Genomic DNA, 24,777 nt, shown 5'->3' on the forward strand with positions numbered 1-24,777 from the left:
AATGTTTTGAAATACCAAGAGTGAACATTAGTCAGATTTTAGCCATACAGATTAGTATTTGTGTTTAGGAATTGAGGCCTATTTGTGCTTTCATTTTTTTTTATTTAATTTTAATTTTTTGTTTTTGAGATGGAGCTTTGCTCTTGTTGCCCAGGCTGGAGTGCAATGGTGCAATCTCCAGTCACTGCAACCTCTGCCTCCTAGGTTCAAGCGATTCTCCAGCCTCAGCCTCCCAAGTAGCTGGGATTACAGGCACCCGCCACCACACCCAGCTAATTTTTTATTTTGTATTTTTAGTAGAGGTGGTGTTTCACTATGTTGGCCAGGCTGGTCTCAAACTCCTGACCTCAGGTGATCTGCCCACCTCAGCCTCCCAAAGTGCTGGGATTACAGGCGTGAGCCACCGCGCCTGGCTATGTTTTCATTTTGAATTAAGAACAGTCCAAAAAGATGTGCTGAATATCAGTGTTATTACTGTCAAGGAAGAATTTTTAAGTTGATAAGTGATACATTGATTATTTTTATTTATCTGTTAATTTAACAATATTACATAGATAACTTTCTTCATGCTATTACTTATATTCAGAGAGTTATTTCATTTTGACTTCTTTGTGCAAGATAGGAGACTAAATCCATATTTTATTCTTTAGATACAGCGGAATCCAGGTCTGGTAGAAGAACAGATATAAATCCATTTTTGGCTCCTCGCTCGGCAGCTGTGCCTCTTATTAACCCAGCTGGACTTGGACCTGGTGGGCCCGGGCATCTTCTTCTCAAACCCATCTCAGATGTTTTGCCCACATTTACACCTTTGCCAGCGTTGCCTGACAGCAGCGCTGGGGTTGTGCTGAAAGACCTTTTAAAGCAATAGATGATTCTCAGCCAGAGACAATCTAGCACTTTAAAGAAACCATGAACACTATATGTATGTACTTTATCACAAAGTGGCCTTTGGGAAAAAGTCATGTATTTGTTCGCAGTTATGCGTTCTCTGAATTTAATAAAAATATTCCTAATGCTTTTAGAAACTGCAGGTGTCAGGAGCAAGTGTTTGCTATATAATCTGCTTTATTCCTTCTGATTTGACCTAATTTAAGCTAGGAACATTTAATTTATCTTTTACCTTAATTTACAAAAATACAGACAGACAAAAGTACTAGTTACCTGTATGGCAGCTTTTTATTTCCTTCTATGATTTCCAAGCTCATTTAAGCTAGAGATTGTGGTTTATCAAGAGAGTTGTTTTTTTGTTTTTGTTTTAATGAAGGATAAAAAAATACTAGTATTGGCTTCTCTGCATAGTGCCGAAAGTTGATTTGAAGCATATATTGATCATCTTTAGAGGACTTTGTGGAGACAGGCCAACAAGATTGTTGCTGGAAGGTGATAGGTACCCTGAGGTGAAGTATGTATTTGGTCCTGTGCAATATTATCATGTATGTAGATTCTTTTTTTGTTTGTTTTAAGTAGAGATGGGGTCTCACTATGTCGCCAGGCTGCCCTCAAACTCCTGGGCTCGAGTGATCCTCCCACCTCGGCCTCTCAAAGTGCTGGGATTACAGGCATGAGCCACCGCACCTGGCCCTGTGTGTAGATTCATGTGACTACCACCACAGGCAAGACACAGAAGACTTCCATTACAAGCATCCCCCATGTTGCCCTCTCATAATCATTGCCACCTCTCTCCCTGGCCCTTCCTCCTTAATCCCTGACAACCACCAACTGTTCTCCATCTCAGTCATTTTGTTATTTTGAGAATGTTATATAAATTCAATCAATATATAACCTCTTAAGACTGGCTTTTTTTCACTCAGCATAATCACCTTGAGATCCATCCAAGGTTTTGGATGTACCACTAGTTTGTTCCTTTTTATTGTTGAGCATATAGTGCAGGTATATCACTTAGTTTTAGCAGCTAAGCTATCTATTTAAAGATACCATCTTAAAACTAAATGTTTCTTTACACAAATTCATACAACTTTCATATAAGCATTAAACCATACAGCTGCATCTACATAAGTATAATTAGCAATATCACTGAGCATGCCACTTCCTGCCTCCGTCCACAGTGTTGACATACGAGGTACAGCAATCCAAGAGTCAACTGTTCTCATCACGGTGGCCACTGAGGGCAGTGAAATCACTTTGATAGCACCAGTACCCAGATGTTTGAAACTTAAAGTATTTCTTTAATTTTTCATAAACCCATTATTTAAAAAAAATCCCAACTTGGAACTTAACTGTATCTGGATGTTCATATTTTTATTAGTTGTTGAAGTTGTACGTTTAAAAAGACATTTCTTGCAAATTTTGTAAATTTCTATATGCTTTTAAAATAGAAACATTTGTATAACAAGGAAGGATGAAAATAAAACAAATTCAAATATGTGAATAGTCCTGGCTGAGGTCAGAACTGGATTTGGTTATTTGCAGGTTTTACTGTGATTAACTGTACTTTCTAATGTATTTGGAAGACAAGAAGTCTTAATTCCATGTTGATGGGTGAAACTTGTTTTTCTGAAAAATGAAGTAACTGAGAATGCTGCTTCAGAATGTCTTGTATCTCCTTAGATCACTAATTTATATTGCCATTCTTTATTTACTATACTTTAAAGGAAGTTGTCATACAAGTTCTATATTAGAACTGTCAAACTGCCTCTTCTTGGTTTTTGCCTATTATTATTTCTCTGTGAGTTATTACTCCTTGGTTTTTATATGCTCCTAACAAAGATACTTTCACTGACTATCCTACATTATTTGCTGCTTGCCACTGAAATTTCATTTCAGTGTGGAGAAATGAAATACTACTTTCTAAGTTAAAAAAAAAGACACATGGTCCTTTATTTTTAAGAAATAGAATATGTAAAAAAAAGTTCTCTTTTAATTTGAAAAAGAGATGCATGGTTGGTATTTAAGTACTATGTCATCATATTTGAAATGCCTTTTGTGATATTTTTGAGTATTTCCTTCTCTGACCAAAACAAGTTGTCCCCCTCTCATCCCAGAGTTCAACGTAAGTTTAAAAGCTGTTGTGGGTGGATTGCATAGCTAAACATCACAGAGCATGATATTAAATGGCTGCTATTTAAATAAGTATGTGACCTTGTCCTAAAGCTATAATACTGGCCGGGCATGGTGGCTCACGCCTGTAATCCCAGAACTTTGGGAGGCTGAGGCGAGTGGATCACCTGAGGTCAGGAGTTCTAAGACCAGCCTGGCCAACATGTTGAAACCCCATCTCTACTACAAATACAAAAATTAGCTGGGCATGGTGGCAGGCGCCTGTAATAGCAGCTACTCTGGAGGCTGAGGCAGGAGAATCGCTTGACCCTGGGAAGTGGAGGTTGCAGTGAGCAACCACTCCACTGTACTCCAGCCTGAGCGACAGAGCGAGACTCCGTCTCAAAAAAAAAAAAGCTGTAGTACCTAATGTTTTCATTGTGCCATTGAAACTATAGCTGACTGGTATGTATACTAAGTGTTCGTTGATCTAAACCAGATATAAGTCATCGAGTTTTCTGAAACTTAGTTGTGTCAGAGATGAACCACCTGCTCACTGAACCATCTTAGTAACCAGACAGTGATGAAGCATATAATTCTAATGTTGGCACAGGACATTGCTAACAGTGCGTTTAACTGCAATATTTTAACTACAGTAATTTTTCTGTTTATTTCTCTATTCACTCAGTAGAATTTGTGGTTGAATTCCACCTTCGCTGCCATAGTTTTTTTTTTTACCACATTCCTAATGGTTTTCAACCTCTATACTGTAGTAGAAAATTCATCCAACTACTGAATTTAGTTTTAGCATAATACTGGATCAAATTGTTTGAATTTTCATTCCTGTCATTTTTGCTTTTTAAAAAATGAAACAAAACTAAACAACAAAACCGTAGGAAAAAAGGAATGGCTTCTTTCCAACTAGCCAATTAAAACGTCCTAAAGCCTTAGGTTTCTTTTAACGTCTTAATGGTTAATTGAAAAGGGTACAGAAACTATCAAAATACTTATCCAATCAATGGGGGGAAGAGCTGTGTCTTCAGGGACAGGAGAGTGATGAGAATTTTTTAGGATACACTATTATGCGTCACACTTAAAAGCATTTGAACCTGATTTTTAAAGAATGAAGTTTTCCACATATCGAAGTATTTAAAACATCTTCCATCCACAAAAATTTATCTTTAAGTTTTGTAAATATCAAGTAAGTATAGATGATATTTATTTTATATATTCCTATGGAAAAAAATGCTGCTTTAATGTTCTGACATTTGTGATTATTTGCCAGTCTTTACTTTTTAATTTATTAAAAAGTTAAATACTTATTAAGGTTTCTCTATGTAAAACAATTTAAATTGTCTTTTGATTTTTAGGGAAATATCTAAATGTGGGAAATTTCCAACACAACCTTAATATTAGGTTGTGTTATTTATAGAGCTAAAGTTAATGCATTTTTGAATTTCTCAGGAGCACTGCAAGGCAAAAAAAATACTCCAAATAAAAATGATATATGTAAGTTGGCAATGTCTTCATTCACAATAAAAAAATGTTTAGCGAACAGCTGCTGACTTTTTCTTTAGAAATGACTTACACGTGTTGTTTGTGGCAGGCGCTGATGAACCACTGAAGCTAGTGTCTGTATTCACCGGATGTCTGCCATTAGGATGCTGTTTGAGCCTTGGAGATTTTAAGCATGAACAATTTATAAGATGCTGTTTTCATACATAATCTCAAGCATAACCTCGTCTCAACAAAAATACAAAAATTAGCCCGGCATGGTGGCACATGCCTGTAATCCCAGCTACTCAGGAGGCTGAGGTAGAAGAATTGCTTGAACCTGGGAGGTGGGGGTTGCATTGAGCCGAAGTCACGCCATTGCACTCCAGCCTGGGTGATAGAGCGAGACTCTGTCTCAAAAAAAAGATTAAAAGAGGATCTGAGAGGTTTTAACCAGCCTTTTTTTTTCCTTCCGAGGGTATTGTACATCATTGGCCTCTGGTCCTTTTGCAAGATAATCAGTATGTCTTCATTTTTTCTTAGCTGTGGATCTTGAGTGCTGCTAAGTGGTTCATATGATGGCAATACTGGAAGGATCGTGGCTTTTAAAGTTGACAGCATGATTGGAGTACTGATTTTGACCCTTTCTGTGTGACCTGTCAGAATTAACCTTGACTGTGGGTCTTATTTTTCTCATCTCTGAAATGAGCCAGCACCTACCTAGTAAACCCCATGGGGTTAGATTCAAATGACACATTCATTCACAATGTTTATTAAACGAATAAATGTGCCACTTGTGGAAATGCCTTCTAAAGTCCAAAATTCTATACAGATTTTCAAAGTTTATCACTGTCGAAGGGTAGATAAGAATGTCAGGGAGTTACTGAAGCCAGGAGTTCTTTCCGAAAGGTGAGGAGAGGTCAATGCATGAAGTGCCTGCTGCTGTGAGGGCTGGAGAGGGGTTTTAAGAAGCCTGTGCGGACTCGAGGACCAGAGGGTGGTTGTTGCCTTTGACTAGAGCCGTGTAGATGGAATGGTAGGAACAAAGCCTCATTGTTGAGTGGGCGGGGAGCAAGTGGAGATAGTGTTTGTAAGCAACTCTGCTGAGAAACCAGATTGCAGAAGGGGAAGAGGGCATGAGTAGGAGAGAAAAGTGGGGGCGGTAGGAGAGTTGTTAGAAGCTGAGAGACTCGAGCTTATGGTAAATGCTTATGGTGAGGACACGATTAGATGGAGAGGCTGAAGAGAGTATAGAGCAAAGAGTTCCTGAGAAAGGGAAACAGGACCGGAGAACAGTTTTGAAGGGATTGGCCTTAGATGGGAAGGACCCCTTTATCGGGGCTGGCACTATGGAAGAGACGGGAGATGTAGATGTGGGTGGATTTGGGTGGGGGAAGTTGCGGGAATTTTTCTCTGCAGTTGAAAGGAAGCTTATCTGCTAAAAACAAGGGGAGTAGGGCTTGGGGCTTGAGAAATTCACAGGTGGGAGAGACAGACACATGTCCAGATTACTAAAGAAGTACGAGAAACACTCGGGGGGCTCATGCCAAGCACTAGGGGCCCTGAGTTGGGCCTGGAAGACTGATGGGAGGAGGGGGAGTGGTTATTCAGCACGTCTTGAAAGAAACATTTGAGCACTTAGGAAGGAAGCAAGCTAGGAAATGAAATGTCAGATAAAAGCCTAATGGTTCTTGCCCTAACCAATTGAATACAAAATGTCACTAATCAAAAACTTGTTTTCCTGCCTTTGGGACTTAGGTCATGTGAATAATGATATAGCTGAGGGTTTTATAGCATGTTATTGTCATAATTTAGTACATCCAGTAAATTAATAATCCACTATAATTATAACAATATTTGTCTTGAAGATAAAAAAAATTCAAAAATGTTACTGAGAGAAAAATGTTTAAAAAATGGATCACTTAGGGCAAATATTTGAACCTTTAGCTGGTTTTTGTCTTAGCTCCTAAAATGGAATCTTCCTGTATATCAGTCTTTTTAGCCTTTCTGGGGTTAAGAGAGTAATAATTTGCACTGTAGTGATATTTTAACTGTGATAATTTTCAGCTGTGACTTTTTACAAGAGTAATCTTTTCAGCTCTAACATTCTTTGACTTCACTGAATTATTTTTTACCTTAAAAATTAAATCTCAATGATTTGAAAACATTTGACTGCTAACTTAAGAGTTTGGTAAAGTTGTTTTGTAAGTGTCCGTGGACTCTTAAAAATGTAAGATACATCATTTCTTCCTGTAAAATGTAAGGCACTTAGATGTTGAAGGATATTGTGAGTTTTCCTCTCACAATGAGTCAGTCTCAAGCCCTTGGTAATCCATGTGTAAACGGGAACGTACTGTACTCGAAATTCATACATTTCCCAAACGACAAGGTTCCCACCTCCAGATGGTGAAGGGAGACATGATTTTTCTAAGAATTAGAAAATATATATTTGCTTCTGGTTTCCTCTTCATCTGTTTAGATGTATTTAAAGATGTGAGTCAACACATAAATCCCTTTACTAAAGGATCACTTTACTAAAGGTATATTCAGACACTCTCTGAGTAAAAAGATGATGGTGGTGATGAATTTACAAGATCTAATGAGATAAGTTTTATTTTTGAAAATTTATATGGACTGCTTAGTTTTTGAAATTTTTTGGAATCATTTTAAAGTCTTCTCCCTAAAGCATTTCCATGCCACATGCACACGTACTCCGAGGGCAGTCTCACCTGCCTGCATTCAACCTGTACTGCTCTCGTCAGCAGTGCACTTGGCAACTGTAGCTTCTGTGTTGAAAACATGATGATCGTAAAAATCAATCCTTCATAAAATTGCTACTTGAGGAATTAAGACTTTTCTTCTGAGTCTTTCCACTCCCCCCGCTTTAGACACCAGTGTTACTTGCTGAAAAGAAATTTTACCTCGATGTCTTTTTTTTGTTTGTTTTTTGTTTTTTGTTTTTTGAGACGGAGTCTCACTCTGTTGCCCAGGCTGGAGTGTAGTGGCGCGATCTTGGCTCACTGCAACCTCCGCCTCCCGGGTTCAAATGATTCTCCTGCCTCAGCCTCTCGAGTAGCTGGGATTACAGGTGTGTGCCACCATACCTGGCTAATTTTTGTATTTTTAGTAGAAACGGGGTTTCACTATGTTGGCCAGGCTGGTTTCAAACTCTTGACAGGTGATCCGCCCGCCTCGGCCTCCCAAAGTGCTGGGATTACAGGCGTGCGCCACTGTGCCCGGCCCTGATGTCATTCTTTAATTTGTGTGTATGCATGTGTATGTGTCAAATGTTTAAAACATTTACGAGGAGACAATTGGATATTAGGAGGGACATCTGACTATGGTGGTGTGAAGAGGTCAGCCAATTCTCCTTGCAAGAAACAAGTATAAAACTAAAATTGTCAAAACCAACCATTTGGGAGCTCTGGAAATTGAGTTATTTTTGAAAAGCTTCTAGAGCTTTGGGTGGGAACCTGGAGTCTGTGGCCTTCCTACCTGGGGCTTCCGTCACCCCTCAAACCTCCTGGCTTTTCTAGCCCTGAGCTGGTATGAAAACCAGCAGCTTTGTTGCCCGAGGTGGTGAACAATGGTGGAGGTTGGGTAGTGCAGGACCCATGATGTCAATTAAAAGTGGTGAACTTGGAAGGAAACAAATGGAGAAAACTCTGTTTTGCTAGCTTGAGATTGCACTTCCAGATAGGGCAAGTGGTCAGCAGAAATTCAAAGCGGACATCCCGAAACAGAGAGGCATAGAAGGGCCACCGTTGAGACTTGAGAGCACCCCATGGGACGGAAAAGCCTAGACCAGCATGAGACTGGCCTTTGAGTGAGCTGCTGAACCTACACTCAGATCCATCCCCGGTGCCTGGAAGCCCTCCGAGGCTCCAGGTATTTAACCAGCACAGCTATGCAGGAGCGACCCCTGGGAAGCCAGACCAAAAGATAAAAAGACTGTAAAACTAAGCAGAGACACCAGCAGCCACATTCTCTTGTGTGGGAGGCAGATTCTGCAGTTACCTTCAATCAAGCTTTAAAAAAAATCAAACTATGTCAGAATCAATACTTTATAAATCGTCTAGTTTTTAACCAGAAATTTTGAGTAAGACAAAGAAGAAAGTGAGGCCCATACTCAGGAAAAAAGCAGTCCAAAGAAACTGTGTGGGCCTGGAAGTTGGATTTAACCCACAAAAACTTGAAAGCAGCAATTGTAAATATGAAGTATTAAAGGAAAGTATGTCTAAGAACACCGAGTAAGATATTAACACTTGCGTACTCATTCCCTAGCTTTATCAAATCAGGTGCCGTATTTTCAATCAAACAGGATGCCACATTTTCTAAAGAATTTAAAAAATACTTTTGCTTAAAACTTTGAACATAGACATGAAAGTAGAGTCAGTAACATAGTGATTCCATCACCGGCCTTAACAATTATCCATTCAAGCTTATCAACTCTTTTCTTTTTCTTTTTTTTTGAGACGGAGTTTTGCTCTTGTTGCCCAGGCTGGAGTGCAACGGCACGATCTCGGCTCACTGCAATCTCAGCCTCCTGGGTTCAAGCGATTCTCCTGCCTCAGCCTCCCGAGTAGCTGGGATTACAGGCATGCACCACCACGCCCGGCTAATTTTGTATTTTTAGTAGAGATAGGGTCTCTCCATGTTGATCGGGCTGGCTGCCAACTCCCAACCTCAGGTGATCCGCCCGCCTCAGTTTCCCAAAGTGCTGGAATCACAGGCATGAGCCACCACGCCCGACCCCAAGCTTATCAACTCTTGTTTCATCTTGGGCCCCCACCTACTTCCTTTTTTAAAATTTTGAAAGGATTTTTACATAACATCTTAAAACTACCATAAGAAGCAAATAGGAGTAACAAATCTTGTTATTCTTTTTAGGACAATGTAGATGATCAAATGATGTCTGTCTCTCCTGTTCCTGAACTCTTAGGAATGTTTTGGGGTTTGTTTTGGTTTTGTTTTGTTTTTCAGGAGTGTAGCAATTTTATTCAACTATTCCTTTCCAGGTGGACCTTCAGTTTGGTTTAAGTTTTTGACAGTACAAATAAAGCCAAAATAAACATTTTGTATATATTTTTAAAAAACAAAAACATACCTGTGAGGCTGGTATTATGATCCCATTTCACAAAGGAGGAAAGAAGTTACCCCATAGCCAAACTGTCAGAGCTACTCTTGTTTCCACAGCAGACTGTAAAACATGTTATAAAGCAGCAATCTATCAGTCTATCTAGGTGTTTGGTGACATTTGTCAAAAACAAAAATTTTGTTTTGATCATTAGTGATATGAGTTGTTGCTCCTAAGAAAAATTAGCCAAAGGGTCAATTACTTCTTGAACATTCCCTTAAAAGTGATCATGGGACCATGCTGTTGGGAGGAGGCTACATGTTCAGCTCGTGTGTCACACATACACACACACATCATTTAAGCTTTAGATGGGCAATTTAGATCACAATTACTTATTACAAAATTAATTCGAAATTCGATCTAGGAAAACAGAATTCCTCTATTGTCTAATTCTTGAGATATGCTGGATAAAGACTCTACACCAGGGGTGTCCAATCTTTAGGCTTCCCTGGGCCACAGTGGAAGAATTGTCGTCGGTCACACATAAGATACACTACTGATAGCTGACAAGCTAAAAAAAAAAAAATCACACAAATCATATTTTAAGAAAGTTTATGAATTTGTGTTGGGCCACACTCAGAGCCATCCCGGGCCACATGCCAGGGACCGGACATGCTTGCTCTACACTGTTCATGTGATTTATATTTAATAAAATACCCAAATATTACAATATAGTGATAATACTTGCTGAAGTAATTTCATTAGGATATAACATCTACCAGGAAAAACTTAGTCTTTATTCAGCAGATATTACTGAGTACATGTCAGGCTGTGCACATAGTTATAATGGTGAAAAGGACTGTTAGTGCTTTTGAGGAATTCACTGTTTACTGAAAGAGAGCATTATAAAATGTGTTATAAAATGGAGGCAGAGTCAAGATATCGTGGGAAAAAAATTGGGAGATCCAACTTTGGAGGTCTCTAATAATCTCACAGGAGAGGTGCCATTTGATCTGTCTTCTTACAAGTTGGAAAATACTAGCCAAAAGATTAGAATCTAGAGGGATCCATGCTAGCATCATCTATATAGCATGGCTTAAAAACTGTTTATGTCTAAGAAATCAAAAACCAGAAAAAGGCCGGGCGAGGTGGCTCACGCCTATAATCTCAGCACTTTGGGAGGCTGAGGTAGGTGGATCACTGGAGGTCGGGAGCTCGAGACTAGCCTGGCTAACCTCGTGAAACCCCGTCTCTACTAAAAATACAAAAATTAGCCAGGTGTGGTGGCGGGTGCCTGTAGTCCCAGCTACTCCGGAGGCTGAGGCAGGAGAATCGCCTGAACCCGGGAGACGGAGCTTGCAGTGAGCCGAGATTGTGCCACTGCACTCCAGCCTGGGCGACAGAGCGAGACTCCATCTCAAACAAACAAACAAAAATAGCCAACAAAACTGAGAAACCTAGATTCACAGCTTATTGGAAAAAAAAAAAAAAAGGAACGGTCCGATAGTCTAAATACATGTAAGTCAAATGGAAAAAGAAGACAGGCATGGTGGTGTGCACCTGTAGTTCCAGCTACTTAGGAGGCTGAGGCAGGATAACTTGAGACCAGAAGTTCAAGGCTACAGTAGTGTGCTATCATGGCACCTCTGAATAGCCACTGCACTCCAGCCTGGGCAACATGGGGCAACACCCCATCCATTTTTTTAAAAAAAAAAAAAAAGAAAGAAAATATTCTCCGTTTATTTTCAATTCATTCAGATTTTCTCAAAACTCAGAACTATAAATGAAACCCAACTATATGTAAATTAATCCACCTGAACTATGTTGAGTATTTTCATTCATTTTTCAAAATGGAATAATGTTTGAGATAAGTTTAAATGACACTGATTATCTACCAAACCTACAGTGGCTCAAAGACTAAATCATGAGAAATTTTCATGCATGTACAAAAACTTTTCTTTCTAGTCATACTCTTTGCGTAAGTAGATTTTTAAAAATTACTAGATATTTTAATACTTTTATTGGAGATGTAAATGATATGTAGGACTTCATGGGCCAAAAAAAGAAAAATGCCTTTATAATTTATTTATTTATTTTTGAGATGGGGGGTTTCACTCTGTTGCCCAGGCTGGAGTGCAGTGGTGTCATCTCGGCTCACTGCAGCCTCTGCCTCCTGGGCTCAAGCAATTCTCCCACCTCATTCTCCCAAGTAGCTGGGACCACAGGCACACGCCACACACCTGGATAATTTTTGTATTTTTGGTAGAGACAGGGTTTCTCCATGTTGTCCAGGTTGGTCTCGAACTCCTGAGCTCAAGTGATCCGCCCATCTTGGCCTTCCAAAGTGCTTGGATTACAGGCGTGAGCCACTGTGCCAACCTATAATTTAAATTAAGACCAACTGTTTAAAATTACTTATATATATATATTTTTTCACCTAGGGACAGGGTCTGTATCACCCAGGCTGGAGTGCAATGGTGCAATCATAGCTTACCATAGCCTCAAACTCCTAGGCCCATGCAGTCCTTCTGACTAGGCCTCTCAAAGTGCTAGGACTACAGGTGTAAGCCACCGTATCTGGCCTGGTACAGGAATGTTATTGAAATCTGACATCCCATCGGTATACACTGAGAAGTTTACATGGCTTTGGGCCAGTTAGGGTGTGGGGGGTCTCCTGACGGATCCTGGACCCTGTGCTACCCTCTGTGGTTGTGACCTGGGCTGGGGCCTCTGTACTTTGCATTCTTTTTGCCCTGAAGTGAACTGCTATTTGATCAGTGTCCACCAGTGCCCCAGAGGGGTGCAGGAACTTGTGCACCTGTCATGTGCAAAGCACAGGGCAGTAGGACAATGGCGTCACCCAGCCATCTCCCGAGGCTCGTCTCACCACTAATCCCATTCTTTTGGTTCTAAGTTGGATGCTGCAGGGAAGTGAAGCCCACGTGTTCTCCACTTCTCCTTCAACTTATCTGGGGCTCTTACATGATCCTACAGTCTCAACCCTCACCTCCTGGGTTGAGCCCAGGTAGTTTCTTACTCTGCTTTCATCCTCTGATCCTCTCTGCTTCCTGACTTCTCCCCCACATTTATTTTCCTGGGCACAGAAAAGCTGTTCTGATATCATAAAATTTCTCTACGTTATGACCTTAGAAAACGTTTCTTCCAGCAAAGTCTGTGTTTCAAGACTATTGTCTCATCGTAGACTCAAAAAAGTCTAATTTGAAATTAAATTATCATACTTTTGCTGTCATAATTTCTCATCCTAAACCAACTTCCAATGCAGCTTTAGATTTGAGATTTTAGAACAGAATGTTCCTTAGAGGAGTCCCAGGAGTAATTAGAGATCCTATCCGTAGATTAAGGTGGATAATGGTAAAAACTCACCGTGCCTGTAAGTATTACTGATGGTTTTCACAGGTATCCTGAAGGAAAGGAGAACGGGTCAAGGAAGAGGGGGAAAAAAGAAAGTCAGACTTTTTTTTTTAATTGTTATTTAGTTTTTATTTCATAATCATAAACTTAACTCTGCAATCCAGCTAGGCATGGGAGAGAACAAGGAAAACATGGACCCCAAAGGGAACTGCAGTGAGAGCACAAAGATTCTAGGATACTGCGAGCAAATGGGGTGGAGGGTGCTCTCCTGAGCTACAGAAGGAATGGTCTGGTGGTTAAGATAAAGCACAAGTCAAACTTATTCGAGTTGTCCACAGTCAGCAATGGTGATCTTCTTGCTGGTCTTGCCATTCCTGGACCCAAAGCGCTCCATGGCCTCCACAATATTCATGCCTTCTTTCACTTTGCCAAAGACCACATGCTTGTCATCCAACCACTCAGTCTTGGCAGTGCAGATGAAAAACTGGGAACCGTTTGTGTTGGGTCCAGCATTTGCCATAGACAAGATGCCAGGACCTGTATGCTTTAGGATGAAGTTCTCATCTTCAAATTTCTCCCCATAGATGGACTTGCCACCAGTGCCATTATGGTGTGTGAAGTCACCACCCTGACACATAAACCCTGGAATAATTCTGTGAAAGCAGGAACCCTTATAACCAAATCCTTTCTCTCCAGTGCTCAGAGCACGAAAATTTTCTGCTCTTTGGAACCTTGTCTGCAAACAGCTCGAAGGAGACATGGCCTAAGGGCTCGCCGTCGACGGCAATGTCGAAGAACACAGTGGGGTTGACCATGGCTAGTAGTACAGGATTTTCCTCGGCGGCAGCATCTGCAAAAAGCTGAAAGTCAGACTTTTATCACACATGATAAAGTGGAAAAAATCTATTGAAACTCATTTTTAAATTGTTACATAATTCTTCCCAAACAGAAAAGTCTAAGGAAGAGTTAATACACATCCATGAATCCATATTCCAGCTTTGATAGTTAACACGATTTTGCTGATCTCATTTCATTTATCCTCCATTAATTTAGTAGGCCTTTCTAAGTGATAAAGACACGTTAGAAATGATCAGATCTTACAAAATAACAACAATCCTTCATTCTCTAACACCTAGTCTATATTCAGATTCTCTCATTGTATCGAAGGTGTGTCTTTACGCACACTTGGTTAATACAAATCAGGACCCAAACACAATGCAAATGTTGCATTTGCTTTTTCTGTTTCTGCACCAGTCATTTGCCTCTGCTCTTGGATCTATTCACTGTCCTGTCTCCTCCTTGCTCTGCTGGTATCCTGCACATTTTTCTTCCCAAGCTTCTTTGCCAATGGCTTCCCACTGAGTTCAGCCAACTCAATGGGAAGTACACATAGGAGACTCAAAGGATGAGAGGAGGGAAAAGCCAGGGCATTTCTCCCAGCCTCTGCCTCTGACAGTGACCGCTTCTCCAGCCCTCTAGCAGCCTCCACCTGATGCAATTCTTGTAGGTGGCCCCCACTCCTGGGTTCTGGTCGCATCATCTCCTCTTCCTTAGTCCTTCTAGCTCTATGGGAGGTAGTGGCTTCCTGAGGGAGCATAGCTCTGGGTTGCCTCAACATTCCATTTGGCATTTCAGCTCTTTTGACTCTTTTGAAACTAGTTCCCTGTGTTCAATTCCTCTGCCGAACTACCTGGTACAGGCTATTTTTTTTTTCCTGGACAGGTCCTGACTGACACAGGCTTTTCCCCTCCTTTCTATGTCTTTACACCCTCCCTCCCTTTTTGAATTCTTTTTTGCTATTGTTTCTTCCTCAAGGGTCTTTTAATTTTTTTCCTCTATTCTCTATACTTCCTGCAAACTGTCAGTCATGTCAGATCTAGAGCCGTGCTGGGTGGTATGAGAGCCACCAGCCACATGTGGTTATTTAAATGTCAACTTAGGCTGGGAGCAGTGACTCACGCCTGTAATCCCAGCACTTTGGGAGGCTGAGACAGGCAGATCACTTGAGGTCAGGAGTTCAAGACCAGCCTAGCCACCATAGTGAAACCCCGTCTCTACTAAAAATACAGAAATTAGCTGGGCGTGGTGGCGGGCGCCTGTAATGCCAGCTACTCGAGAGGCTGAGGCAGGAGAATCACTTGAACCTGGGAGGCAAAGGTTGCAGTGAGCCGGGATTTTGCCATTGCACTCTAGCCTGGATGACGAGAGCGAAACTCCATATCAAAAAAAAAAAAAAAAAAGTAAACTTAAATTAGTTAAATGAAACAAAAAATTTGCACTGGCCGCATTTCAAGTTCTCAGTGGGCACACGTGGTTAGTCACTGCCACATTGGACAGGGCAGACACAGAACATTTCCAGCATGGCAGAAAGTTCAGCTTGATGTTGCCATTCTAGAAGCTCGATTAAATTCAAGTCCAATACTTTTAGGTAAGAATACTTACAGGGAAGGCTTGTGTTGGGAGAACCTGTTGCTTAAAAATCATTCAGAGCTGCTGAGAAAGTAACAATTTTCTCATCAGAATCACCTGAGGTGTTTGTAAAATGCAGATTCCTCCCCCCCCCACCCCTTTAATCTCAGGATGTAAGGCCTAGTTTATTCATTTTAACAAGCTCTCAGATGACGCTGCTGCACTCTGTCATTTGAAACCTCGGTTTTAAGACAGTCTTAACTGTCTTCAAGACCAAACATTCAAGCTATGAGATCCTGTCCCTCCTACATGTGGTATTAAAAGTTCTTTCTCTTATGAAATATGATGATGTGATATATCATGGTTGTATTTTCTTTTGTTTTTACTGGCAAAATTAAAAATTGGCACCTAATATTATTCTCTCCAATTTCAAGGTGGTTGACTTTACTAGTCTGGTACGTTCAAGAATCTGGGAGCCACTAATACAGTCTAATGTGGACTGTAAATAGGAAATGAGGTAAATGGACCATCATACCCTTTTACAGTCACAGTAAATATGTTAGGGTTGCCCAAAATCTCAATCCATATTAAATGTCAGAAAACAAATTGACAAGAACAAAACAGAGACGGCAGATGAAAGAAGGTCATTACCAGTTTCTGAGCGCAGCTCTGGGGCTCCCCGGCAGAGTCTGCTTGCCTGAAGTCTTTAGGACAGAGCCCACATTTTGCACATGGTTATATGTCAAAACCACAGTCAGCGAAAACAATAAGAAAAGCCCAGGTGTTTTAATGATTTGCTGAATTTCCTGGAAATTCCAGGTATGTCTAGAAAATCCTGACATTCTCAAACCAGTTGGTTACATTGAAGTACAGGCCGGGCACTGTGGCTCACGCCTATAATCCCAGCACTTTGGGAGGCCGAGGCAGGTGGATCACTTCAGGTCAGGAGTTCAAGACCAGCTTGGGTAACATGGCGAAACCTCGTCTCTACTAAAAAAATACAAAAATTAGCTGGGCGTGGTGCTTGGTGCCTGTAATCCCAGCTACTCAGGAGGCTGAGGCAGGAGAATTGCTTGAACCCAGGAGGCGGAGGTTGCAGTGAGTCGAGATTACACCACTGCACTCCAGCCTGGGCAACAGAGGGAGACTCCATCTCAAAAAAAAAAAAAAAAAAAAAAAAAAGAGTATGTGATCAGAATTATAGAGGGAAAGGCCAGGCTCAGCAGCTCATGCCTGTAATCCCAGCACTTGGGGAGACTGAGGTGGGAGGATTGCTTGAGGTCAGAAGTTTGAGACCAGCCTGGGCAACATAGCGAGACCCTATCTCTAAAAATAATTTAAAAATTAACCAGGCATAGTGGTGCACACCTGTAGTCCCAGCTACTCCAGGGATTGAGGCAGGAGGATCCCTTGAACCCAGGAGTTTGACGTTACAATGAACTATGATAATTCACTGCACTTCAGCCTGGGTGACAGAGTGAGACCCTGTCGCTTAAAAAAAAAAAAAAAAAGTAGGGGTAAACACTCAGGAAAACTTAAAGCCATGGATGAAAGAGAGAAGATGCATCATCAATTAGAGACACAGGAACAATTAGAGGTGGAGAAAAGAGCACTGTGTTTGGCCAGGAGGAATCACTAGGCAACTTAGGGAGCATTATGTGGGTGAATGGTGAGAACTTAGCCAGATTTTAGAGCGTTAAGGTGGGACTAGGTAGTGAGGAGGAGGCTGAGACAAGTACTCAGTGAGAAGTCTGACCAAGGGAGGAGGAGAGAGGAAGCCTCTGGGGGCATCAGGAACAACAGACATTCCCCCACTCCCCAACGGCAGGACGGGCGGAACAGTGGGGTGGAGCCTCTGCCCAATGCTGAACTCAGGTGTTGGCTGTCATTTTAGTTTTCTGACTGTTTTGGGCCAAGTTTGGATAATATATGAAACCAAAGGCTTTACTAGTGTTCAGAAAAAGGAGAGCGAGTGAGACAGAGCAATAATGGAAGGGCCCATGGAGTTCTGGAATATTCCTGTGGGGCTGAGACAGGGAGGAAAGTAGCCAGGGAAGCTGTGAGTAGAGAAAGCAGGCTTGGTAAACTGGAAGGAAGGAAGGCTCTAGAATCCAACAGGCTGGTGAGGGCTGGAGTTTGGACCCCTGATTATCTGCATGGCCCCAATGTTCCTGCACCTGTTTATCCACAAAACGGAGGGTTTCCTATTTCACAGGGTTATTGTGGGGGTCAAAGGAGAGGAGCTGTAGCGTCTAACATAATCATAGACATTCAATAATGCCCCCTCCCTATTTTGCATTTGCTCATAAAAAGGCATTACAATATAATTATTTTTGGACAGTAAAAAAAATAAAAGTTTTGTTTATTTTTGAGATAGGGTCTTGCTGTGTTGCCCAGGCTGGAGTGCAGTAGAACACCCATGACTTACTGCAGCCTTGGCCTCCTGGGCTCAAGCAATCTTCCTGCCTCAGCCTAGTGAGTAGCTGGGACTACAGGCACACACTACCATGCCTGGCTAAGTTTTAAAATGTTTTATAGAGACAAGGGTTTCATCGTGTTGCCCAGGCTGGTCTCGAACCCCTAGCCTCAAGCAATCCTCCTGCCTAAACCTCCCGAGTTGCTGGGATTACAGGCATGTGCCACATTGCCCAGCTCTGATTTAATATTAATAGTCAACATATATCATTCAATCTATAATTTTGTGAGTTTTCCGCCAATTTGACATATTGCTTTACAAAAAAATAAAATTGCTTATTTGTCTTTCAACCCACAGTGACAAAGTGAAGAAATTGAGCTTCATTGGAACCAGGAAGATCTCATTCAGCGGATGATAACCTCTTACATTGATACTCCAATTTGCATTTTGTAAAGTTGTTTTATAGTTTTGGTTGTGTTTGATTCTGATGATAGGAGGTGGAGCAGATGATAGGATTCCCATTTTGCAAATGTCGCCGAGGCTGGAGTGCAGTGGTGCAATCTTGGTTCACTGCAACTTCTGCCTCCCAGGTTCAAACGATTTTTCTGCCGCAGGCTCCCAAGTAGCTGGGACTAGGCTGCATGCCACCATGCCCGGCTAAGTTTTGTATTTTCAGTAGAGACAGGAGGGTTTCACCATGTTGGCCAGGCTGGTCTCAAACTCCTGACCTCAGGTGATCCGCCTGCCTCAGCCTCCCAAAGGCTGGGATTACAGGCAGGAGCCACTGTGCCTGGCCCAGCAAAAACATTTGAAAAGAAAGCGATGATCTCTGGAAGCCAGCAAGGGTTATTTAGCAGTTTATGCCAGAGGAAGTTTTTTCCTTTTTAAAATAGACTTGCTAGGTCAGGAAATGCTATAGGTAACATGTGTTTTGATGTTAGCAGATCGCTTGACAAAGTGTCTCACAAAGTCTTTGTGGACACGGGGAACCGTTTTAATGGATAGGCAGCTCGTTATGTAGAAGAGGGAGGAACCTGTCCCTGCAGAGGGGAGAATTAGAATCCATGGATGTTAGTTACATACAGGGAAGCAGATCTGGGTTCAGCTCAAGAAAGAACTTTCTAATAATTAGAGATGTTCAATAGTAAGACTGGCTCTTTTGTGAGAGAAGATGGTCTCGCCTGGAGTCAGACGATGAGCAGTGACCCCAAAATAGTGAAGAAAGAGAAGGGATTAGTGCCAATCTGGGTGGATTGCTTCACTCTGACTGTCCCGCTAACATTTATTTATGTTTTATTTCCAGACAGAGTTTTGCTCTTGTTGCCCAGGCTGGAGAGCAATGGCGCAATCTCGGCTCACTGCAACCTCCACCTCCCAGGTTGAAGCAATTCTCCTGCCTCAGCCTCCCTAGTAGCTGGGATTACAGGCATGCACCACCATGCCTGGCTAATTTTTGTATTATTAGTAGTATTAGTATTATTTTGTATTATTATTAGGTCTCAAACTCCTGACCTCAGGTGATCCGCCTGCTTCGGCCTCCCAAGGTGCTGGGATTATAGGCATGAGCCACCGCACCCGCCCTCCTGATAGCATTTTTATTGATAACTGTGATAAAGTCAAAGAAGTCACATTCAGCAGCTCTGTAGCTGTCAAAGCTGAGAGTGACATTTAGTACTTTAGACAACAATTCATGTTGAGAGAAATATCTTTTTTTTTTTTTTGACAGAGTCTCACTCTGTCGCCAGGCTAGAGTGCAGTGGCGAGATCTCAGCTCACTGCAACCTCTGCCTCCTGGGTTCGAGCAATCCTCCTGCCTCAGCCTCCTGAGTAGCTAGGATTACAGGTGCATGCCACCACACCCAGCTAATTTTTGTAGTTTTAGTAGACGGGGTTTTACCATGTTGACCAGAATAGTCTCCATCTCCTGACTTCATGATCCGCCCACCTCAGCCTCCCAGAGTGCTGGGATTACAGGTGTGAGCCACCACGCCTGGCCGAAAGAAAGATCTTAAACAGTGAATAAAAATGTAATAAGGACATATGTAAAACCTTGTTCTTGCTTAAAAAGAATTTGCAGTCCAAGTACAGGGCAGAGAAGACGCTCTTACGTACCCTGTGCATTACAAGTTGTTTTTGTTGGTGCAAATTCAGTATGAACCAGGAGGCGGAAACTGCCAGAGGAGATAGACAGGCTGCCTCCGGGTCCTGGGGCACATAAGGACCAGTTGAAAATCCCTGGGATGTTCAGCCTGTAGATAAGAATGAATAGTAGCGCGGGCAATGAGTGGAAGGGTAATAGGATGCTCGTTGTTTCCAAGTGAGGGAGGGGGTCCTGGCTTTAGAAGGGAGAATTAGATTCCATGAACGGTAATTACATACAGGGAAGTGGATTTGGGTTCAACTGAAGAGAGAATTTTCTAACAATGTGAGCTATTCAATAGTGAGATGGGCTCTTTTGTAAGGCTGTGATTTCCTTGTCCACGGAAGTGTGTAATTTACTATTTATTAAGGATATTTTGGAGGGCATTGTGTAGGGAATGGGAATGTGGACACAGTGAAAATCAAAAGGATAACTTTTATTTCATTCCTGCAACAACCCTGAGAGATGTTATCATCGCCATCTTGCAGATGAGAAAACTGAGATGTCGAGAGGGTAGGAGGCAAAACCAAGACTCAGACCCAAGTGTTTTATGGCAGTCTTCGTTTTCTCCCCCTTTCCAACCCTGCAGTTTTAAGATGGAAACAATCTCTCATCCAAGATGGGTCCCGGGACAGTTTTGCTTCCAACGGTTTCAATTTACCTATGTAGGAAACAGGTATATTGATTTCCTCTGCTTCCCTGTTCTTCAGGAAGGTTGACAGTATCTGCGAGGTGAATGGACTGAGTCCCTTAAAACTCTCCCTACCCCCACAACTAGTTCTATATCAGATATTTTGTTTTATTATTTTGAATATTACTCATATTTTGAATAGATAATACAGGTACAAGGCACGAAATTCAAGTTATACCAAAAAGTGAGCAATAAGGAGCTAATTTTCCTCTCCTATCTATTCTCCAATTGTCTGCCCAGTTTCCCTCCTAGGAGACGGTTACAGACCACATATTTAAACCCCCAGATTCATATGCTGAAATCTGAATCCCCAAGGTGATGGCTCTAGGAGATGAGGCCTTCAGAAGGTGATTAGATCATGAGGGTGAAGCCCCCATGAATGAGACCAGTGCCCTTATAAAAGGAACCCCAGTTTCTGGCCAGGCGTGGTTGCTCATGCCTGTAATCTCAGCATTTTGGGAGGCCAAGGCCCGTGGATTGCCTGAGCCCAGGAGTTCAAGACCAGCCTGGCCAACATGGCAAAACCCCATCTCTACTAAAAATACACAAATTAGCCAGGCATGGTGGTGCGTGCCTATAATCCTAGCTACTTGGGAAGCTGAAGCAGGAGAATCGTTTGAACTTAGGAGGTAGAGGTTGCAGTGAACCGAGATTACGCCACCACACTCCAGCCTGGGTGACAGAGGGAGACTCCATCTCAAAAAAGGAACACCAGTCTCCCTCTCTTCATCATGTGAGGACATAGCGAGAAGACAGCCATCTGCAACCAGGAGAGGACCCTCATGGGAACCTGGCCATGCCCACACCCTGATCTTAGACTTCCAGCCTCCAGAACTGGGAGAGATAAATGTTATTGCATAAGCCACCCAGTCTATGGTATTCTGTTATGGCAGCCTGAGTGAAGACCAATAATACTCATGGTTTCTCATGCATCCTTCAGGTGATATCTTTTCTGTACGTGTACAAGCAAGAACTTATGTATTTATTTTTTTTCCCCACAAATGATGGCATGCTTTACACACAGTTCTGCAGCTTACTTTTTACATTTATTACTATATTAGATCAATCTATGTGAAATTACCAATATTCTACTGTTTTGACCCACAAAATATATTGGAAATCCTTCAATATCAGTGCATACGGAGCTGTTTCAGTCTTTCAAAATAAGTATAACATACGTAAGACTTCACAAATATTAAGTGTACACATCCCTACATAACCAGCATCCAGATCAATAATTAGATTATTACCAGCACCCAGAAGGGGCTAGGCCCCCTCCCAGTCACTATCTGACTTTGAATTTTATATAAATGGAGTCGTCCAATGTGGACTCTTATGTGTCTAGGTTTTAATTGGTTGCACAATAGTCCCTTTGGAAGCCCCTTACTTTATTTAACCCTATTGGTGCCTTGCTGATCAACCTTAAAGGTGTTTATAATCTTTTGCTTTTACAAACAATGGGGGATGAACAACCATATAAACATAAGGTATTTTAAAAAGTGTTTTATAGGAAATTTCAAACACATACACAGAAAATAGACTAGACTAGTATAATGGACACAGCTTCAACAACTATCCACATTCTGTTATTCTCCTTTGAGTAGAATTCCATTTACTTACCCCCAAAAATGCCTTAGGGAAGGCTGAATATGTAGACTTCAGAGGCTCAGCTGTACCAATGAATAGCTGTGTGACTATGGGGAAGTTACCTAACCTCTCTTATCTTCACCTCCAATAACATGGAGATTATTATTCCTACTGCTTAGAGTGGTGGTGAGGACAGGGGACCTGGATCAGGGCTTTTCGGCTGCAGGTAGAAGATGCAGGTGGAAGCAGATGGGATAGGCCACAGTCAATCCACTGGCGTTTTATAGAGTGACTGCCTTCTGTAAGATTTCATTGACCAAAGTTCTCCAATGGCTTGAAAGAAAAAACAAAAAACAAAACAGGAAAAAGAAATCAGTTGAAGCCTCCACTAGAATGAACGCAAAGGACTTAACATGTCTTATGTGCTGTTTCCACCATTCTGCTTTTCCAGACTGTCCCTTCTTCAAATCACCGTTTAACTTGTTAAAATCACTTTCGAGCCAGGGCAGAAAGCGAGAAAATGCCAGGGAGAATCGGGAGATGAGGGCAGGGAGAGAAAAGCGTCCTAACTAAGACTTGCATTGCACAAGCTGAAGTCTGGAATTCGCACCAGCGGGATTCCATCCTCCTCCTCCTCCCTACCCCGCTGCTCCCCACCCCTTCTTCGGGAAGATCGCGACTCTCCCGTGACTCGCCCCAAGCCTCTGCTTCGCAGGTTCTGGTTTCCCAATCGATCATGAGTTTCTAGTCCCTGGAGCTGCGTGGGTCGTGAGTTCAAGTCCCTTTCCTTCCGGAGGCGACAACGTTCCCGCGGGTCCCCGTGCCACGCAGCGCGGGCGTGCACGCCCCTCCCCGCCGGGCCGCGCTGCCAGACCCGCCCCGCCCCTGGGTGGGAAGGTCAAGGGGCCCGGGCCCTCCCAGCCCCCCGCACCCCTGCGCGCGCCCGCCCCTCGCCTCCTGCCCGGGCGCTCGCAGCCGAGCCCGGCCGGGGAAGGGCTCTCCTCCCAGCGCCGAGCACTGGGCCCTGGCAGACGCCCCAAGATTGTTGTGAGGAGTCTAGCCAGTTGGTGAGCGCTGTAATCTGAACCAGCTGTGTCCAGACGGAGGCCCCATTTGCATTGTTTAACATACTTAGAAAATGAAGTGTTCATTTTTAACATTCCTCCTCCAATTGGTTTAATGCTGAATTACTGAAGAGGGCTAAGCAAAACCAGGTGCTTGCGCTGCGGGCTCTGCAGTGGCTCGGAGGACCCTGGCGCTCTCCCCGTGTCCTCTCCACGACTCGCTCGGCCCCTCTGGAATAAAACGCCCGCGAGCCCCGAGGGCCCAGAGGAGGCCGACGTGCCCGAGCTCCTCCCGGGGTCCCGCCCGCGAGCTTTCTTCTCGCCTTCGCATCTCCTCCTCGCGCATCTTGGACATGCCAGGAATAAAAAGGTGGGTCCTCGGCGCTGGACTTTTCTTTCTCCAGGGTCTGGAAGCCTTGCTAAAAATCCGATGGGTGGAAACTGGTTATGGCTGTGATTCAGGCGGTGTCAGGATATTGGAAAAGGCATGAGCTAGTGATGCAATGATATTGTTAATTATAAAAAGCTGCGCCTCTGTAATTTCCATCTTGAAGGGTTCTTTTGGGAGTGGGTATTTTCTAATACAGTTTCAAAAGTCAGCATCAGAGAGGGCTGCGAAATTCTCAGCGCTTCATTCCTCTTTCTTTTTTGGAAAGGGCAGCAACTTTGTCGTTTTAAGGGATTCGTGTATATATTTTTTTAAATTTTGGGAGGCCAATTACTAGTTCACTAGCAAGTACTGTGCCGCATCGGCTGATAGACAAGCAGACGGGCCAGCTAAACATCGCGGGGCTGGATTTGCTCTATGTCTGTGTGGGATTCTCACAGAAGTTTCAAGCCAATGAGAAGTGGGAACTTCAGACAGAGATACATGTAAGCAAATGTTTTGCTATTCTTTAAGGAAATTGCAATTCCAGCTAAGTAATCCTTAAGTCTTGGAGAACTTTACCTAGATGACACCCACAGTCTTTATTCAGCGAGTTCTTGAAAACATACTGCTTTGAACAAATTAACCTTGTGTGTGCATGTACGTGTCTGTGGGGGGTGTGTGTGTGTGCTGAAAACTAACCTGTAACAATGTCATCCTGGATTGGGGACCAGCACTTCTGTGACAGGCAGTCCTGGTATTTGGTTGGTCTCTCCGGCTTTCCTTGTGTTTTAGGCTGAGGCACAAAACGAGTGAACTCACCTGCTTTAGAAAGTTCCCAGGACCAGTTATGAGCACCAACCTGCCTCCCCCCAGCTGTTCTTATAGTTAGTTCGTTTTTGGAGTTTCTAGGTCTTTTTTTTTTTTTAATCACAAGGTGCAGCTGTTCATGATGCTGTGAGGCAGTAAGTGCTTGGGTATTCTTTCATTTTAGGAAAATCCTATTAGCCTGGAACCTGTTTGGCCTCCAGGACTCAGCTGTGGCTCTTCCAGGAGGCTGGGCTTGAGGCAAGACCTGTCCCGGGGCTGCCTCTAGCCAAAGGGAATGGGGCTGTGGGGAGTGAGGGGAAAATGGGGTTAGCATGCCTTAGCCACTAGCT

The 24,777-nt window shown here is 42.7% G+C and overlaps 4 protein-coding genes across 7 annotated transcripts in view; 2 read left to right on the plus strand and 2 right to left on the minus strand.

The window, feature by feature from the left end:
- Positions 1-4,557, plus strand: part of TRIP11 (thyroid hormone receptor interactor 11) — a 72,239-nt gene extending 67,682 nt beyond the window's left edge. For both annotated transcript variants that reach the window (XM_050799005.1, XM_050799006.1), the window contains exon 21: positions 651-4,557. In XM_050799005.1, the coding sequence (XP_050654962.1) occupies positions 651-871 (221 nt within the window). In that variant the 3' untranslated portion in view covers positions 872-4,557. The remainder of the gene's footprint in view (positions 1-650) is intronic.
- RIN3 (Ras and Rab interactor 3) overlaps positions 1-24,777 on the minus strand; it is a 768,425-nt gene that overhangs the window by 740,693 nt on the left and 2,955 nt on the right. The window lies entirely within an intron of this gene.
- Positions 13,046-13,703, minus strand: LOC126959120 (peptidyl-prolyl cis-trans isomerase A-like). The gene has a single exon (XM_050798070.1). The coding sequence runs from the start codon at positions 13,701-13,703 to the stop codon at positions 13,263-13,265; it is 441 nt and encodes a 146-aa protein (XP_050654027.1). The 3' UTR covers positions 13,046-13,262.
- The window catches only part of FBLN5 (fibulin 5), a 79,071-nt gene continuing 77,311 nt past the window's right edge, over positions 23,018-24,777 (plus strand). For 2 of the 3 annotated variants that reach the window (XM_050799112.1, XM_050799113.1), the window contains exon 1: positions 23,018-23,620. In XM_050799112.1, coding sequence (XP_050655069.1) covers positions 23,604-23,620 — 17 coding nt within the window. In that variant the 5' untranslated portion in view covers positions 23,018-23,603. Of the gene's footprint in view, positions 23,621-23,763; positions 24,124-24,777 lie in introns of those variants that run through there. The other variant, XM_050799111.1, reaches the window with a different exon arrangement.

The sequence above is a fragment of the Macaca thibetana genome, chromosome 7 (genome assembly GCF_024542745.1).
Source record: "Macaca thibetana thibetana isolate TM-01 chromosome 7, ASM2454274v1, whole genome shotgun sequence".
In the NCBI taxonomy this organism is placed as follows: Eukaryota; Metazoa; Chordata; class Mammalia; order Primates; family Cercopithecidae; genus Macaca; species Macaca thibetana.